Source organism: Terrapene carolina, unplaced genomic scaffold, assembly GCF_002925995.2.
Source record: "Terrapene carolina triunguis isolate 2854851 unplaced genomic scaffold, T_m_triunguis-2.0 Scaffold238, whole genome shotgun sequence".
Classification (NCBI taxonomy): domain Eukaryota; kingdom Metazoa; phylum Chordata; order Testudines; family Emydidae; genus Terrapene; species Terrapene triunguis.
Genome location: NW_020664589.1, coordinates 8008201 through 8025412, shown reverse-complemented (window position 1 = coordinate 8025412; position 17212 = coordinate 8008201). Strand labels below are relative to the sequence as shown.

At 57.5% G+C, this 17212-nt stretch overlaps 1 protein-coding gene across 1 annotated transcript in view; it reads right to left on the bottom strand.

The window, feature by feature from the left end:
- Positions 1 to 17212, bottom strand: part of HMCN2 (hemicentin 2) — a 114987-nt gene that overhangs the window by 19222 nt on the left and 78553 nt on the right. The window contains exons 54-76 of the mRNA XM_029912711.1: positions 16832 to 17050; positions 15845 to 15958; positions 14781 to 14968; positions 14517 to 14616; positions 12968 to 13129; positions 12280 to 12393; positions 11239 to 11441; positions 11065 to 11146; positions 9273 to 9404; positions 8225 to 8368; positions 7907 to 8066; positions 6930 to 7054; positions 6643 to 6826; positions 6166 to 6263; positions 5182 to 5460; positions 4670 to 4860; positions 4492 to 4573; positions 3623 to 3759; positions 3068 to 3209; positions 1623 to 1770; positions 978 to 1105; positions 511 to 667; positions 114 to 235 (exon numbers count right to left, since the gene is read on the bottom strand). Coding sequence (XP_029768571.1) covers positions 114 to 235; positions 511 to 667; positions 978 to 1105; positions 1623 to 1770; positions 3068 to 3209; positions 3623 to 3759; positions 4492 to 4573; positions 4670 to 4860; positions 5182 to 5460; positions 6166 to 6263; positions 6643 to 6826; positions 6930 to 7054; positions 7907 to 8066; positions 8225 to 8368; positions 9273 to 9404; positions 11065 to 11146; positions 11239 to 11441; positions 12280 to 12393; positions 12968 to 13129; positions 14517 to 14616; positions 14781 to 14968; positions 15845 to 15958; positions 16832 to 17050 — 3411 coding nt within the window. The remainder of the gene's footprint in view (positions 1 to 113; positions 236 to 510; positions 668 to 977; positions 1106 to 1622; positions 1771 to 3067; positions 3210 to 3622; positions 3760 to 4491; positions 4574 to 4669; positions 4861 to 5181; positions 5461 to 6165; positions 6264 to 6642; positions 6827 to 6929; positions 7055 to 7906; positions 8067 to 8224; positions 8369 to 9272; positions 9405 to 11064; positions 11147 to 11238; positions 11442 to 12279; positions 12394 to 12967; positions 13130 to 14516; positions 14617 to 14780; positions 14969 to 15844; positions 15959 to 16831; positions 17051 to 17212) is intronic.

Below are 17212 nucleotides of genomic sequence, written 5' to 3'. Positions count from 1 at the left end.
GTGCAGGAAAAGCACTGGCTGGAGCTCAGGCAGCTATCTGCGCTCCGGGAAATGGAAAAAGCTCAGAAAGCCCGTCCCAAGGTGAGACCACTGCATGCCCGAGAGCCACTCACCCCGCACAGCGACTGCAAAGAGCCTGCGAGCCTCTCCGGCAGGGTTCGTTACGATGCACTCAAACTGCGCCGTGTCCTGGAGGCTGGGGCTGGCAATCAGCAAGGAGCCAGAGGACAGTAACCTGGGACACAGAGTGCATGGGTGAGGGGGAGTCACGAACGTAGGACCAGATCCTGCCCCACTAAGGTCAGCAATGGCCCCCAGCACCTGATCGCAGCGGCCCCCAGGACAGAGAGGGCCAGGGCCAGCTGTGTACAGCGTGGAGCAGCACAGCAAGTGAACCAAATGGCAGCAGAACCGGCCACCGGACCTGACTCGCTCTACCAAAGGCAGCCGCACATTTCCCCGAGCATCCCACCCCGCCTGCGGTCTGCATGGCCAGGACAGCGCCGGTACCTGTATGGGCTCTGCGGAAGGTCCACGTTCAGGAGGTGCCCGTTTTTCTTCCAGGTCACGTGGGGTTTGGGGAGGCCAGTAGCTTCGCAAGCGAGCGAGGCCGGGCTGTGGGCCGTCAGGGTCAGGTTGGAGGGCCCCGGAGCAATGGCAGGAAGGACTGCGAGGAGCAGAGACAGACGCGATTGGTTCAGGAGCGGATTCCAACCAGCTAGAGGCGTTGCTGGAGGGAGGCGGCATTAATGAGGGGGGAGCGCATTGGCTTGGGCCAGTCCAGCAGGAGGCAGAGGGACCCCTTGGAACAAAGGAGAGGGGACGCCGGCACGTATAGGAAAAAGGAGATGGTGGTATCCAGAGCAGAGGCTGTCTGAGATCCATGCAGCGTGGCTGGATGCGAACCCTGCATGCCGGGCTCCTAGGGGCCTGCCTCCTTCCCAGGTCAGTCCCTTCCCTCCTCACGCTCCCCTTACCTAGGACTCGGAGGTCCAGGCCTCGTCGGTCAGACCCAGCAGGGTTAGATGCCACGCAGAGGTAATGTCCCGTGTCCTGGACCTGAACCGGGTTTATTCTCAGGGAGCCGTCTGACAGGAGCTCCAACCTGAGGGGAGGGAAGGTGAGTCCATCAGGCCACCGGCCGGTTTGGTTTAATGCCTCATTGACAGAAAGCAGCAGACAAATAGCAAAACAGCCGCTGAGGGAGAGGAGAACCTTTGCCAGCAGACCACAGCCATCGTAAGGCAGGCCCGGAGGTGGCCACCAGCACAGAGGAGTGGTCCAAGCACAGGGCTAGGTGTCAGGGCGCCCGGGCTCTGTTCACAACTTGGCCATGATCTGCCATGGGACCTTGGGCAAGTCGCCTCATCTCCCCTTGCCGCGGCTCCCCCAGCCGTACAGTGGGGGTAACAAACGCCCCTGCCTCACGTGGGTGCCTGCGAGGCTCCGTTCCTCACTGTTAGCGAGGGGCCTGGCCCGCGTAGCAGCCCGGTTATAAACCTGAGCTCACTGGGCTGTGCTGAGGCTCCAGGGACAAAACAGATGGGAAGCAGCTGCTTTCCCACAGCCAGTTTCAAACAGATGGGCGAGCACGGCTGCAGAAGGGCCCTGGGCTCGCCTACCTGGGGTTCCCAGCAGGCAGCAGGAGCCGGCCATCCTTCCTCCACGTGCGCTGGGGCGTGGGCCGCCCCTCCGACTCGCAGGGCAGCAGAGCTGACGCGTTCACAGTGGCGCTCACAGTCAAGGGGCCCGGCTTTATCACAGGGGCAGCTGCAACCAAAAAATCACGGGGGGAGGAGGGGTACGAGGCATTGGGAAATAACAGTAAGAGAAATTGGGGAGTTTGTGCTTAGCTCAGGAGTCTCAAACATGCGGAGTTATTTGCTGCGGCCTGCCAAGCTCCCCCCGGACCCCCAGAGTTATTTCCTACGGCCACCAAGCTCCCCTCACCCGCCGCCCTCTCTCCCCGCCAGTGCGCCGCATCCCTGCTCCTCTGCCTACTCCAGGCGCTTCCCGCCACCAAACAGCTGTTAGCGCTTTCCAGGAGGGAGGGGGGAGGAGTGGGGAGCTGCGTGCTCAGGGGAGGAGGCAGAGAAGAGGCGGGGCTGGGGCGGGGATTTGGGGAAGGGGTTGGAATGGGGGCGGGGAAGGGGTGGGAAGACGCGGGGCAGGGCCTCATGGAAGGGGTGGAGTGGGGGCGGGGCCAGGGGCGGGGCTTTTGTATCTTTATATGAAAAGGTGACAGTGATGTGGCCCTCGGGCCAATGTACTAGTCCTCATGTGGCCCTCGTGGTGATTTGAGTTTGAGATCCCTGGCTTAGCTGCTCTGCCCTTGAGCACCCCCCGTCCAGGGGCAGCACACAGCCCCCTTCTGCTCCTGTGAGCCTGCTGCTGTAGCAGGGTAGGAAGAAGTTTGGAGGGGTCCCAATGTTTTGGGGATGGGGGGGGGTCTGAAACCCCTCCCTCTTTCACTCACTCCTACATAGGCCTGGCTTGAGATGAGTAATGAACCCCGGGGGAGGCCTCCTTTCTTGGAAGACAGGATTAGGGAGGCGCAGAGATGAGCAGGCTGAAATGAGAACGTTAGTGCTAACGAAGATAGGGAAATGGGCCAGTGAGCGGAGAGACGGACTCTCTGAGCTGGCCAAGGCCTGGGGCGGGAACATCCGGGGAACCATTGACAAGAACAAGATAACAACAATGGACAAGGTAAGTCGGGAATGGAAAGATGAGGTAACGAGCAGGTCGAAGGCAGACAGCACGTGGACAGAACATGCTGCACAGGGATTGGTTCCTACCAATTAACAAAGCCAATGCAATGAGATGTGTGAATGGAGGGACTCCCAAGAGCCCGCCCACCCCTTTGTTTATGGGGTGACGGCTCATTGATAAATGGATCCCATCACATGGCATAACCCACCAACCCCACTCCGGGAAGGGAAGTGAGGGCCAGAGCGTCTGAGTCAACCCAGCTCTGCTGACCGCAGGGGAGCCCCAGCAACTGAGGGCGCCGGAGGATCTGAGCCGGGGACTCACACCTCCCCAGCAGCTCCCGAGCTCTGCTCACTCTGGATCTCCACGTGGAAGTTCAGGCTGGTTCTCCCCAGCGCGTTGCTCGCCGTGCAGCTGTATTCTCCGCCGTCAGGCGCTCCCAAGGCCTGGATCTGAAGGAAACGCCCCTGGGCCAGAAACCGCACGTGGGCATCCTCCTGCCAGCACCCGGAGACAAACACCCCGTCAGCAGCGCCGCCCAGACCTCAATGCGCATCCAACCGCAGGCTTCACGCGTAATGAGTCCGGTGGCCTTGCTTCAGTATTCCAGAGGCAGCATCCGCAGTGCCGAGCGGCCAGAGCTGAGCCGTGCCGGGGGTGGCTGATCAAAGGGACCCACAGACCGGGGAGGGATCCCCAAGGCAGGGGCTCCAGTCCCCTGCCATGCAGTGACGGGGAGCCACCTAGTGCATTGGCTGAGCCACAGAGAGTGGGAGGGGATCTCTCGGGCCCTGACGTGGTCTGGGGAGTCAGCGCCACCTCTCTGAGACGCCAGCCCCTCCCTCCAACCCCCTTTCCATGCACGCCCAGCCTGGTACGTTTGGCAGCGGCGGACGCCCCAGCTACACACCTGCAGCAGGGATCCCCCTCGGTGCCACTCGATGCGGGGCGGCGGGTGAGTGTCCGCAGGGCACTCCAGGGAGAGCTGCCCGCCGGCCAGCGCGGTGACAAAGCGCGTCTCACTGGAGTCCCGAACGTTCGCAGGCGCTGAAGGGATCCAAGCCAAGTGGGTCAGGCACATGCTGAAGGGGAATCGCGCCCAGGAGCAGCTGGGAGCGCCGGAGAGAGGGCGCCGTCCCCAAATGGTAACTCCCACCGACCGGCCAATGCCCGAGAAATGCCCCAGCCCTTGCTGCTCTGCTTTGCGCTAACCCTGCTTGCTGTCACCCAGCCCCAGGCTCACAGGGAAGGCACTTACATCCCCCTTCTCCCTTCCACCTCGCTGGTCCAGAAGGGTGGGCACATGACAGGGCCAGGACCTGTGGGCCCAGCTACAATCCTGAAAGGCTCCCACCAGGGGAGAGTGCAGGACATCCCCCAACACCCCAGTTACAGGAGATGTCTAGGCCCTCGTCCCCACCCGCAGGTCCTGCCTGCACACAGCTGCTTTCCAGTGGCGCTGTACCGGTACCCACCAAGGCTGCTGCATGGTGGAGATTGATATCAACCCTGCATTTCATGCCATTCAACCCAACCCATTCCCTGTGGCGCACTCCCTCCGGGGGCACCATCCGTTCCCTTCCCTGGGCAAAGGGAAGCCAGCAGGGTGAGCTCACCCACCCACCATTGCTAGAGGCTGATGTGGCCAGCTCTGCCCTACACCCCCCCCTCCCAGGGGGCAGGAGTCGCTTCTGACGGCAGCGCAGACGTGAGGCTGGCTGCTGCCGCCATGCGACCGGCCTGCGTTCTAGCCACAGGCGCCCTGCTGTGCAATGGTACCTTGTGTCTTGACCCAGAAGCTCTTGCCATCCTCCCCAGCAGGACTGGCAGCCAGGCAGGTGTACAAGCCGGCATCGTCCGCCTGAGAAAGGCCAGAAGGGAGGGGAAGCTCAGGTGAAAACTCAGGGTGGGAGGAAGGGAGGGAGGGAAGGGGGGAGGGAGGAGGAGAAGTCCCCACCTGCACGCTCTCTATCCGCAGGGAGCTCCCGTTCCTGGCCACGATCCCGGGCCTGGCTAGCAGCCGGCCATCCTTCTCCCAGGTGACGCTGGGGGCGGGGACTCCAGCTGCAGTGCACAGCAATTCTAAGGGAGCCCCAATGGCGGCGGCCACCTCCATGGGCTGGGCCAAATCCTCAATGCGCGGGGGCTCTGCAAGGCACGGCAGGGCTGATTTCACCGCCCATCCTCCGGACAAGGGCCTGGGAGGGCAGGCGGGCAGAGGGGGAAGGTCCTCCTTGGGGCTGAGCATGGAGATTCGCTAGTGCAAAGGGATGCCCCTGGCCCTTAGCGCCCAGGAACGTAGAGAGCTGAATTGGGCATCGGGCTTCCAAGAGACCAGATTGGGCACTGCCCATCCCCCTCCTCATGCCCCGCAGCTCAGCCTTATCAGCCCAGCCTGCTTGCCCCTCACCCTCGCCCCCTTCCAGCCTCCCTGCCGACAGATTGCAGAGAGGCCGCCCAGGCACGTACCCACGACGGAGAGGTGGAAGTGTTTGCTCACTTCCCCGGCCTTGTTCCCAGCCACACAGGAGTAAACGCCCGAATCGGCCGGCTGCACCGACTCCAGGTACAGCCTTGTGCCCGGGCCATTGGGCACCAGGTTGTTTTGCAGAATCAGGGGCTCGCCATCCTTCAGCCAGGTCAGAGTGGGCAGCGGCGACCCGCTGGCTGCACAGGTGAAGGTCACGGCAGAGTCAGTCACTGCGGTCACGGCCTCGCTGCTCCCCGAGGGCTCTAGGGCTGGAGGCACTGGGGGGAGGCAGAAGCAGCAGGCGTCTGTTACCGGGGCCAGAGGAGGCCTCACCTGTCGTTTTCAGATCGCACCTTTGTCCCCCTCACTCCGGGCTGCACCTTCTGTCTCCCGAGAGGCGCGGCTCAGGAGCTAACCCCAGGATGTGCACGCCCGGGTCAGGGGCCTACACTGGAAACAGGCCACCCAAGGCAGCAGAACAGAAGGTGACTCTGCAAAGTACCATTCGCAGCTAGTGGAGACACCCTCACACAGCCTCTGACACACTGGCCACTGGCAGCCTGGCTTGGGTCTGCTCCTGCTGTCCATCCTGCCACTCCTCCATCCTCTGGACAGTAACAGACGGGGCCCCTCGTCTCCGGCCAGTTCTCCGGCCATCACTCCGTCAATCTCTCCCTCCATGATCAGTGTCACGGTGATTCCCCATCACACCCTGCATTGCCCCGGCTCACTTCTTCACCAGCGATCCCCTCCAGCCAACTAGCCAGTGACCCCATCCCCCAAATCTGCATTTAGCCAGTTTCTCCTCCCCCACACTTCCCAGCCCCTTTCTCCCATACACCCCTCCTCTCCCCCATTTCCCCAACCCCTCTCTCTCCATGCTTTCTTCTTGTCTCAGCCCCAGTCGCCCCTTTCCCCCCACACTCCAGGCTCTGCCTTCCTCAGAGGACCCCTCGGTCACACAGGTGACATTCCCCTCCTACCCTGGATCTGCAGGATGAAGCTTCGCTCTGCTACTCCTGCCCGGCTGGACGCAACGCAGGTGTAGATGCCAGTATCCAAGTCCTGCACCGGAGAGATCCTAACTCCCAGGGGTGGGGAGTGGGGTAAGATGATGATGAATCAATTCAGAGCACATGAAGGCTAGCTTGTGGCTTCTGCTCCCCCCTCCTTGCGGTGCCACCGTCACGGGACAGCTGAGCGTACACCACATGGCGTACGGCCGTGTTTCCAAAGCACCCAGCTGGAGAGGCGGCGGGCTGAACTTGCAGCTTCTACTGTATCTCCAGTGGGACTGGTGGGTGCTCAGCACCTCTGAAAATCAGGCCCCTGGACGTTCAACACTCCACTGAAATGCAGCCACCTCTGGAGTGGGCAGTGGCAGCCAGGCAGGTGCCAGGCACAACAGTGCATGAGTACAGGGGGAGGATTTTGGAAAGCACCCGGAAACCTCCTCTTACCTGAGGGTACGTCCTGCGGAAAGCAGCCTCACCCGGTGGGAGAGAGGGAGGGGCAGTCCGTCCCTCAGCCAGCTGATCTGTAAGGGAGGGGAGCCCCGTGCTTGGCACTCCATGGTAACCAACCCCAAGGGGGCGCTGCTGATGACCTCAGAGTTGTTGGCCCCTCGCTCGATAGTAGGGGGAACTGAGGGGGAGGAGAAAGGGTTGTCATTGAGGGGATTAATCTTTGCCCCCACCCAGCAGCTAACCCCACCTGTGCCCAGCACCACCCGGCATGCTTCACTCACCCAGGACGTTCAGCATGTGGAACTTGATGTCCTCTCCGGCCCTGTTCTGAGCCAGGCAGGTGTATGCCCCTGAGTCAGACGTCCGCAGCCCCTTGAGGAGCAAGGAGCTGCCATCAGGAGACAACCTGCACACACAGGGAGAGGAGACTCAATAAGGCAGCAGAACCCACTAGGGCCACATACATACAGACACCATGGCCTTGCCTCGGTATCAAACCTGTGACCTTCTGTGCTGAAAACACAAGCCCCTCTCACTAGAGCTAAAGGATTAATTCCTTGAGCCTTAAGTATCAGGCGTTATCCTTGCTGGAGCCAGCCACTCGAGCTATGTGCACTAAGCCAACCATTACACTCAACGCAAAGCATCCCTGCCCATCCTGGCTAATAGCCACTGATGGACCTATCCTCCATGAACTTAGCTAGTTCTCCTTTTAACCCTGTTATAGTCTTGGCCTTCACAACATCCCCTGGCAAGGAGTTCCACAGGTTGCTGGTGCGTTGTGTGAAGAAATACTTCCTATTGTTTGTTTTAAATCTGCTGGCTATTAATTTCATTTGGTGACCCCTAGTTCTTGCGTTATAAGGAGTAAATAACACTCCCTTATTTAATTTCTCCACATCAGTCATGATTTTATAGACTTCTATCATGTCCCCCCTTGTCTCTTTTCCAAGCTGAAAAGTTCCAGTCTTATTAATCTCTCCTCATACGGAAGCCGTTCCAGACCCCTAATCATTTTTGTTGCCCTTTTCTGAACCTTTTCCAATTCCAATATCTCTTTTTTGAGCTGGGGCAACCAGATCTGCACGCAGTATTCAAGATGTGAGCGTCCCATGGGTTTATACAGAGGCAATAGGATATCTCCTGTCGTATTATCTCTCCCTTTCCTAATGATTCCCAAGATTCTGTTCGCTCTTTTGACTGTCGCTGCATATTGAGCCACGCCACTGCAGCACCAGAGCCCTAGCAAGAGGCGTACCGGAGGTGAGGGGCAGCAGGCAGTTCCAGTGGGCTCCCGTCCTTCAGCCACGTGACTTCTGGAGCCGGCTGTCCTTCCACTTCACACTCCAGCTTCACCCCGGTGCCCTCCAGCACGCTGTGCTCACTGGGGATGCCTGCGCTCAGGATCCGGGGCACCGCTGAGTGGAGAGAGGAGACGGTGACTGGAGAACAGAGGAAGTACCTGACCCCTTTATAGCCCAAACCACATCCTCAAGAGGCCTGAATGCTCCCACGACAATCTGTCTCCATCCCATTCGGAGGCAGCCTGCTCGCTGCAATGCCACACAGGGCCTACCTTGCACCGAGACGATGAAGTCTTTGCGTGCCTCTGCTTCAAGGCTTTGTGCCAGGCAGGTGTATCGGCCCACGTGGAAAGGCTGCAAGCGGCTGATCTGCAGCTGCCCGCCTCGGGACACCACTCCCTGCTCCACACTGCTCTCTGAGGGGGAAAGAGAGCGCATCGTTCCAAAACAAGTCCAGAGAACTCGGCTTCTCCTCTGCGGAGGTTCCCTTGGGCTTGCTCGTCCTCAACCCACCTCTGGAAAGGAGGCTTCCCACATTTCCCACTGGAATTCCCCCCAGCGGGACCTTGGGACCCCATCCTCCTCCCGCTCATCCTGGCGTGACTCAGCAGCGCTGCCCTACGCAGCGCTGGGAACTTTCAGCTTACGGGCCTGAAACGCTGGGTCACGACAACTTCACCGCACAAAATCAAGATCAGGCTCCGGTTCAAGTCGAACACAGTAGGATTGGGGTAAACCCAAATAAAGCCAGAGAGCCTGGTACTTGCATTTATATTATCTGGAGACTTTAATTCTGCAGGGATCTAAACAACATGTCGGTCGGCGATTTCCACTGTCCCAGAACTGAAACACCACAAGGGAACCAGACTTCACATGTTTTTGGCTCCATAAATAGGCCCCCAAGGCTTTAGAAGAGTCCATGAAAAGCACACAAGACCATGAACACACCCGAAGATTGCCCCGCATACCCCCCGGTGTTTATTTCACAAATTATAATATGCACTTCCGTCACTGTCTTAGATCTCAAAGCACTTCACACACACGAATGAGCCAGGTCTCATCCCCACACCCGGTGAGTGGCGAATCCCCACCATAGAGGAAGGTAAACCAAGGCACAGAGCGGTTCAGCTCACAAAGCAAGTTGGCATCAGACCCGGGAACAGAACCCAGAAGTCTGCATCCACAGTCCTGTACTCTAAACCCAGAGACCACCCCGCCCTGCTAGAAGGGCTAGCTGTGCACACTACGGTCAGCTAACGCCCAGCCCTGCTATCCCAGCAGCCCGTCCAGCCAGCTGATGCGGTGATGTGGCCTCCTTACCAAGCAGGGCCCCATCTTTCAGCCAGGTGATGGCAGGAGGGGGAACACCGACCGCCTCGCAGGTCAGAATGAGGAGACTCCCCACAGCTCCGTAGACCGTCTCCTGGCGTGGGTTCTCGATGGTCGGGGGGGCTTTGGGAGAGAAGCAGAATGCACGGGGAGGCTCAGTCGCTGCCACTGGGGTTGAGGGACACCAGAACCCCTCTGCATTTGCTGAGATCACATTCATAAAGCACAGCCATGGAGCAGCCCTCCCCCTAGCTCAGACAAACAGTAAACACCACTCAGCGCTTTCACCCAGAGTTCCTAAAGCCAGGGGGAGTGCCATTGTCTCCATTGTACGGGTGGGGAAACTGAGGCACACCGTCAGGCAGCAGCCTGCTCAAGGCAGCAGAGCTAGGAACAGAACACGGGTCCCCTATGTGCTGCCCCATGCTGCTTCCCTACTCAGCACTCCTCTTGCAGGGGCTGTACCTGCAGGCACAGCACAAAACGCTAAAATAAAAAGTGACTCCCATCTTCAGTGGGTGTCAGTGAGAGAGGAGTGTCTGGAGCTGCACACCGGCCCCAAGTCCCCCCTGGGCTCTGCGAGGGGCTGTTACCATCATCATCATCCCTGGGGACTGTGCTCACACTCAGCCCTGACCTGCATTTCCCAGCTGCCCGGCCTCTGATGATAAAACCCCAGAGCTGAGAGCCCTCAAGTTTTAGAAGTGGAGTTTGAAATCGAGCTCTGGATTGCAGAGCCCAGGGGCCCATCTGCCCCAGTGAGTCCTCTCCCCAGCACTAACCACGTTCATGGTCACAGCCCTGCAGCACTGACCTAGCATCGAACTAGAACAAAAAATGGGGATTCTTCCTCTGGAAAAAACTTTGCGTTTCAGAGAACAATCAAAATCGGAACTGGATGGCCACCGCACTGCCTCCTGCTTCCCGTCTCCCCCGTAAGCCAGGCTCTCTGGTTGAATTACGTCTCCCGTGGTCTCCCCTCTTGGTGAGTGGAGGTGGTGCGTCATGGGAGACGAAGGCTATGTCCACACTGCACCACAATGTGGACTACAGGGGTGTGAAGTGCAGAGTGCACCAAAACGTTACGTTCTAACTGCCCCGTGTGGACGCTGCTGGGCAAATGAAAAGGTATCTAGCTCGCATTAGCATAGTCCCGTTTCAGAGAGGACTGTGTTAATGCAAACAAGGTACCTTTTCGTTTGTGCCAGTGGAATCCACACAGGGCAGTTGGAATGAAACATTTTGGCGCGCTCTGGCATTCACACCCCGACAGTCCGCACTGCAGTGCAGCATAGAGAAGCCCAAAGTCTAGCTGGGGAGCCCGCCCCATAGAGAAGAGAAGCATGAGGCACCAGAACTACAACTCCCATGAGGCACTGCAGCAGCATTTCAGAATGCAAATAGTTTTGGGGCATTCTGGTTTTTGACCCATATATAGATATATAAATTCTTCACAGAAAGCAGACACTTCTCACACAAATGTTCACTGAGTCGAAGGCCCAATTTTCCGTCCAAAGCGGTTTAAACAGGCAACGGCCAGCCCTACTTCTGACCTCTCCTCTATTGAAAAGCTCAATGCAGATTAACTTCCCCTATTCAGTGTGCAGGGCAGCGGAGACAGGGATGGTGTAGATAGATGCTGTTACTGGTCTCACTTCCAGATCTGCCAAGTAACCTCAGCCCTGACCTGCACCCTCTCACGACCCCAGTCCCAGGTCTCCTGAGACAGACTGAATCTGGAGAGAACGGATGGAGGCACGTGGTTTAAACCCTCTTCTCTTACCTTGGACGGTGAGCGTGAAGGTTTGTTCTGCCTCCCCTGCCACATTGGTGACTTTGCAGCTGTAGATCCCTTTATCCGACACCTGCGAGAAAGAGGGAGTCGTCGGACTCTCGCACACAGGGCGTGGAAGGCTGAACAGGTGGGACGGTTTCCCTAGGTACAACCTAACCTTACCTGGGCGTTGTCAATCTCCAGCCTCTGCCCTCTCAGCAGGGTCCGAGCCCCATTCCCTAGTGCCAGCTGGTGCCCGTTCTTGTACCAGGTTACCACAGGCTCCGGCAGAGCATCAGCCTCACATTGTAAAACAGCAGTCTCTCCGGCACGCACCATCACGGCCTCCTGCTGGCCTCCAGGGGGCTGCGTGATGGTGGGGGGAACTTTACCAGAGAGAGAGAAAGAGAAGAGCCTCTAGTATTGCTGGATGATGGGGCAATATATTTCCTACAGAGGGGAACAGCCTGCCCACAGAGAAATCCAAAGACCTCTAGGGAGCTAGCCTCACCACTGCTGATGTAAAGATACCACACCCTCCCCATGCAGGCATATTTAGGACATACACTTCCATGAGTGCATGCCCCCCCATACCACACAGAGGCTATTCTTGAAACACATGGACAGGGCCAACTTTCCAAAGGAGGTCAGATGCAGGCTGCAGCTGCACAAATGCATGCAAGTGCAAATCGTGCACTTAACCCCTTGCAGGCTGTGGCATGCACAAATGTTGCCAGGGCAACTAAGCAAGCCCTGTGAAAATCTGGCCCATAGGGATACAGCCTTCTTTCAAGCATAGGTATAACTCCCAAAGCACACTTGCTTTTAGAGATCCTGGCCTTGGGGGCAGCTGCCAAAGCACCAAGTTTCCAAACTAGGTACTAGCGGTAGCTGTGTGCAATCATAGTAGTTTGTGAATGCCTGGCCAGGCTGGCACCTGGTACAATAGTTATTATTTTACCCGGTGTTGGATAGGGAAGGTGCTGTCCAGCAGCTGCACCAGAACAGAGGCTACTGCTAGAACAGAGCCGGCCTGCATCAAGCACAGACAGATGGGTCTCCACAGGAGCCGGGGCGGGAGCTGAAGGCTCATGTGTGGCATCGCGTGCTCTGCTGATAAATTGCAGCTTCGGTCCTATTGAGCTAATGGAACCAGAAGGGCTGAGGGGGAAGATGTTGGCCCACAGCGCACAAGGCAGACCAGGCTCAGAGGCCTTTGCTCACCATAAACACGGAGAAGAAAGAGCTTCTCATCTCTGCCGGCTGCATTCAGCGCCACACACGTGTACTTCCCCCCAGTGGAAATCCGCACTCGAGGGATCTGTAGGATCTGAGAACCTGGAACAAGGAAAGGCCAAGCAGGCTGGGGCTCATTGCCTGGCTCCATCCACATGGCTCCAAGTTAGCACCTGGCCACATCCACCCACGAGCCTGCTCCCCACACTGCATCTGGATAGTCATACAAATCTCTCTCATGGCCCCATCGAGCAGAACTGCTACTGAGCTCAGTGGGAGACCCAGGCACAGAGAGGTCGCAGGATACAGCCTCCAATCCATCATAACAGCAGGTCAGGGTTACTTTTCCATGTTGATTACAGGAAGTGATGAGAGAACTTTTCCAGCCTCATCCATCGGAGAGCGTCACAGAGGGGATCATCCACTCTGGCAACTCCAGGCTGGGATTCTCAAAACAACCTATGGGATTCATCTCAATAGGAGTTGGTGCCTAAACCTCTTAGACTCCTTTGAAAATTCCAACCTTTCACTTTCTGTATTAGGGATCAGTTTATTAAGTGTGTTACTGGCCCTATAAGAAATGTAACCTGCCACCAGGAAGCAGCCAGCCGGCTCTGGTAGGGGAGTCACTGGCTTATTAACCAGTCTGGGTTTTCACCTGCACAGCCATACGCACCTGGGATGAGGAGAACCTCCTCGCTGAGCGGCAGGGTTTGGCCATCCTTGTACCATGTGATCTTGGCAGCAGGATGTGATTGGACGTGGCATGTCAGGGAGAGGCTGCTATCGACGACAGCCGTGATGCTTTCGGGGTTTGCTCCCGCTATCCTTGGTGGAACTGCTCCTCCCAAAATCAAAAGGTGTTGATTAGACATCTCCCCCCATTTATCCGGGTGCTGTCCACGCCGCGTGCTAACCAGCACCACAGATACAGCAAAAAGAGCTAGAGAGGAGAAAGGATTGGAGCTTGGACATATTAAACAGCAGCCCTGGAGGTAGCAGAGTGTGGAAGACCAGAGAGACGGGGGCCCTGTCTGGACACTGCACTCAATGTAAAGAGCAGGCTACCGGGCCATGAACATAAGAGTAAAAAGCTGCCCAAGGAGGAGGGAGCCAGTGTGAAATACAAACGCTACGTGCTGACTTTATCCTCCGTCTCAGACACGGGTTAACGGAACTGCTTGGAAAGCGGCGCGACTTGGAAGATGCAGGGTCCGGGGAGAAAAGCAAGCACAGAACTGCATTCTGAATGGAGGGAAGCCATTGTTATTACCCTAGTGCCTAGAGGTTCCACCCAGGTCAGGCTCAGTGTGTTAGGGGCTGTGCACACGCAGGCTAGGGGTAGGTCTACACTGCAATCACGGGGGGGGTGGGGGGATTGCAGCTTGCCTAGATATACCTGAGCTAGCTTTAGCACCGGGGCTGCGGCCGTGTTCGCTGTAGCACCTGCTGTACAAACCCACCTGGGACCCTAGGTAATGACTTGCAGGCTAGTCTGTGCTGAAGAATGAACTGCTTCAGCTTCACTGCTCTGGTACCTGAGCTAGGTAGATCAAAGGCAACTCACGTGTGTCTACACAAGCCGCATTCACGCCCCATGTAGACAGACCTTATGAAAAGAAACAACCCCTGGCCCCCAAGGCTCATAGACCATCAGGCACTATATGGAACAAGAGTTCAAAAAGCAGAAGGGGCAAAGCCTGCCTGCAAAAACCACAGTTGCAGCACCACATGTTCAACGGGTTCCCTGAGGACCTGCCCAGACATTTGCACATGCATTTACCCGGTTTGTGTGTGCAATTGTAAGTGGGCGATTTGGCACCCACATTTTTTGCAAACAGACTTTGAGCCTCCATTTGTGAAAACGTGCTGCAATGTACCTCGATAACTATATCTGCTGGTTATAGCTACAGCTGTCCTCCTAGCTTAGATTTTCAAAGGCGATAGGATCTAGGCTCAGTCCTTTCAAAACCCATAATACTGCTTGTGCCTGACATGTGACATCCTCAGGCCTGCCTCCCTGTGTGGTGCTTTAAGCACCTGCTAAGGAGATAAGGGAGAAAAATAGGATGGATGGAGAAAGAGAAGGTTCGGGATAAACTCATCAAGAGAGCGATGAGCTACTGGGTGCCTGGGTAGATAAATGATTAGAGGACTCAAGGGGCTGACCAAGAAGGAATCGGATAATGGACCAGTCTGGAGAAGGGTCCACTTGAATTACTCACCCAGAACTGTGAGAGCAAAGCGCTTCTCTGTAGAGCCCTCCCGATTCTCTGCCACACACACGTAGTAGCTGCCAGTGTCTGTCACCTGTACTGAAGCCACCTGCAAAGGGAAAGCAAGATCCCTGCTGAGACGGCTAGGAGTCCTCACAGGCGCTCACCAGCGGATTCAGAGCAACAGCCAAAGAAGCTGCACTAACACCTCCAACGGTGGGCGTTTTCTGCCACTTTTCACCCACTGCAAAGCCTGTTGGACACAACACCCACCTGCAGGAGCCTGCCGTCCTCCAGGAGCTGGTGCCGGGGGCTGGTGGTGAAGGGCATGTCATTGCGGAGCCAGGTAATTGCAGGCGCTGGGTCCCCAGTGACTTCGCACTTCATGTGGGCTGTGCTGTTTGCAATCACTGTCACCTCTTCTACCAACTCCTCCGTGTTCCCCTGGATAACGGGGGCAGCTGGGGACAGAAGAGAACCGGTCAGTGATGGGCTGCTCATCTCTCAGCCCTCCTAGCTAGGGAGGAGAAGTCTGACCCAGGCCTTCCTCTCAAGGGGAGGGAGCACCAGGGCAGGGTCTTAACAGTCTCCATCCTTCAATGCCCCTTCATTCCCCCACCCTCCCACTCACTTCCCACGATCTTATCTCACTTTGCTCCTTGCTGTTATCCTAAGCTTCTGCAGTTCAGTGGCCTCCCCTCTCTGTTGTCAGGGAGAGCACGGTGCCACTGTGAGGTAGCTTCAGAGCTGGGAAATGAACCCAGGAGTCCTGGCTCTCAATACCCTGCTCTAGCTAGGAGGCACCACTGTCTCGGATATGCAAGTGTGCCAAGAGCTCAAGGCTTCTCTCAACTGCAGGGAATGTCTCGGTTCTAGGTCTGTCCAGCCCCTAGCAATACAAATTATTATTTATTATGTGCTCCCCCCCGGCCTCTCCCCCGCCTTGGCAGGCGTCCCAGAGAGCCATCTCTGAGCCAGCCCATGGCACTCAAGTCAGGTCACCTCCCTTCTGCAGACGATGACCGAGACTGATGCTCTTCAGAGAGAACCTGAGTATCAAGAGCTCGGGGACGGGGCCAGATTTCGCCATCCACACACCAAAGAATACAACGTTATGGGCGCCACCCGCAAGGGCTTGCCAGCTCCTGAAGGGAGTCGCCTCGACTGCTCAGCCCAGCCCAGCTGCAGGGGGGACCATGAAGACCTGGGGGAGGGAGGCAGCTCCTCAAGATCATTCAGGGTCCTGTGTGGCTCCGGCTTTCTGCCAGGACCCAGAGGCGACGACCTGTCACTTTTACATCCCCTTGGCCCCAGGATGTCTTCCCCTGGATACTCACACAGCACCAGCAGCTCGTAGTGCAGCCAGTCCTCTCCTGCCTCATTGGCTGCCTGGCACGTGTACCTCCCAGCATCCTCGGCTCTGACCGCAGGGATCTGCAGGATACGTCCCCCTGCCAGGCAACAGAGAGTTAGAGGAGGGGGGGGGGGACAGGAATGGCTCCTAGGAAACCACTGTTCTCCTAGCGAGAGAACTAGAGGTGTGAGCTGCTTTGTGCGCGGGATGGGGTCAGCGAACCTCCATCGATAGACATGCTCTCAATGCTGCCTACGCCACGACTCCGTGCCCTCCCCCGACATCCTCTCTGGCAAAGCTAATGGGTCTGGGCCCAAGGGCATTAGAACCTGCTAGGGGCACCCTCGTGTATCCGGCCCCTCTGGAGCACTCAGAAGGGTGCCGTAACGAGGGAGGAGGAGGCAGCCACTTAAAAAGAGCAACACAGCGAGCTAGGAAGCAGGGCAGGCAGACGGCCAGAGATCCCCCCACTGGGGAGACAGTCACGTTTCCATTGCTTGTCCCTGCACCGTTCCTGTTGCTGCTGTCGTACATTTCAGGGACATTAGCAGAGCCGTAGGAGGCTTCCCGAACATCTGGCAGCACAGCAGGTGTGCGCCATTTGGCACATCCAGCAGTACAGGAGGGGCATCCCCCCAATGCACCTGGCACGTCCCACAGTACAGCAGACGTACATCACCTGGGCACGCTGGAAGATCTGGCAACGCAGACATTGGTGTACTTTAGCTGAGCACACCTGAAACATCTGGCAGCCAGGGTGGTGTGCTCCCAAACCTGGCACGTCCGTTAGCACAGCAGATGTGCATCACCTGGGCACATCTGGCATGCTGTAGCTGGCCAGGCCTGGACTGCCCAGGAACCTGGCAGGTGCTCTCTACATGGAATGCACAGCAGCTGTCAAGTAGCTAAATGAAGCTTTCGGAGTTATCTGACCACACTGAAGTTTGCATCGATAAGCCAAGCTTGTTACCTAGCAGTACTAAAATCCCCTCCGCAGCAGAGAGGGGCTCTCCATCCTTGTACCAGGTGAGCTTCGGGGGCGGGATGGCATTCGTGTCACAGTACAGGGAAGCCGGGCTGTTGACGGTCACCCCCCGGTGCTCCGTCACCTTTCCGTCCTGGTCTTCCTCCTGGTAGCGGATCTGGAAGGCTGTGCTGGGATTTCCCTGCCTCTGGAACAGGGGGGGCACTGAAAGAGAGCAAGCAGCAGCCATCTACGCACGCTGGGGAAAAGACCCAACAGACACATGGGCAGCCAGCAGGGGCAAACAGATCCGGGGTGGAGCGATTAGCCAAACTGACAGCTTAGCCGCGGGAAGTATTCCTCGCCCAGTCCCCCGAAAAGCGCTCT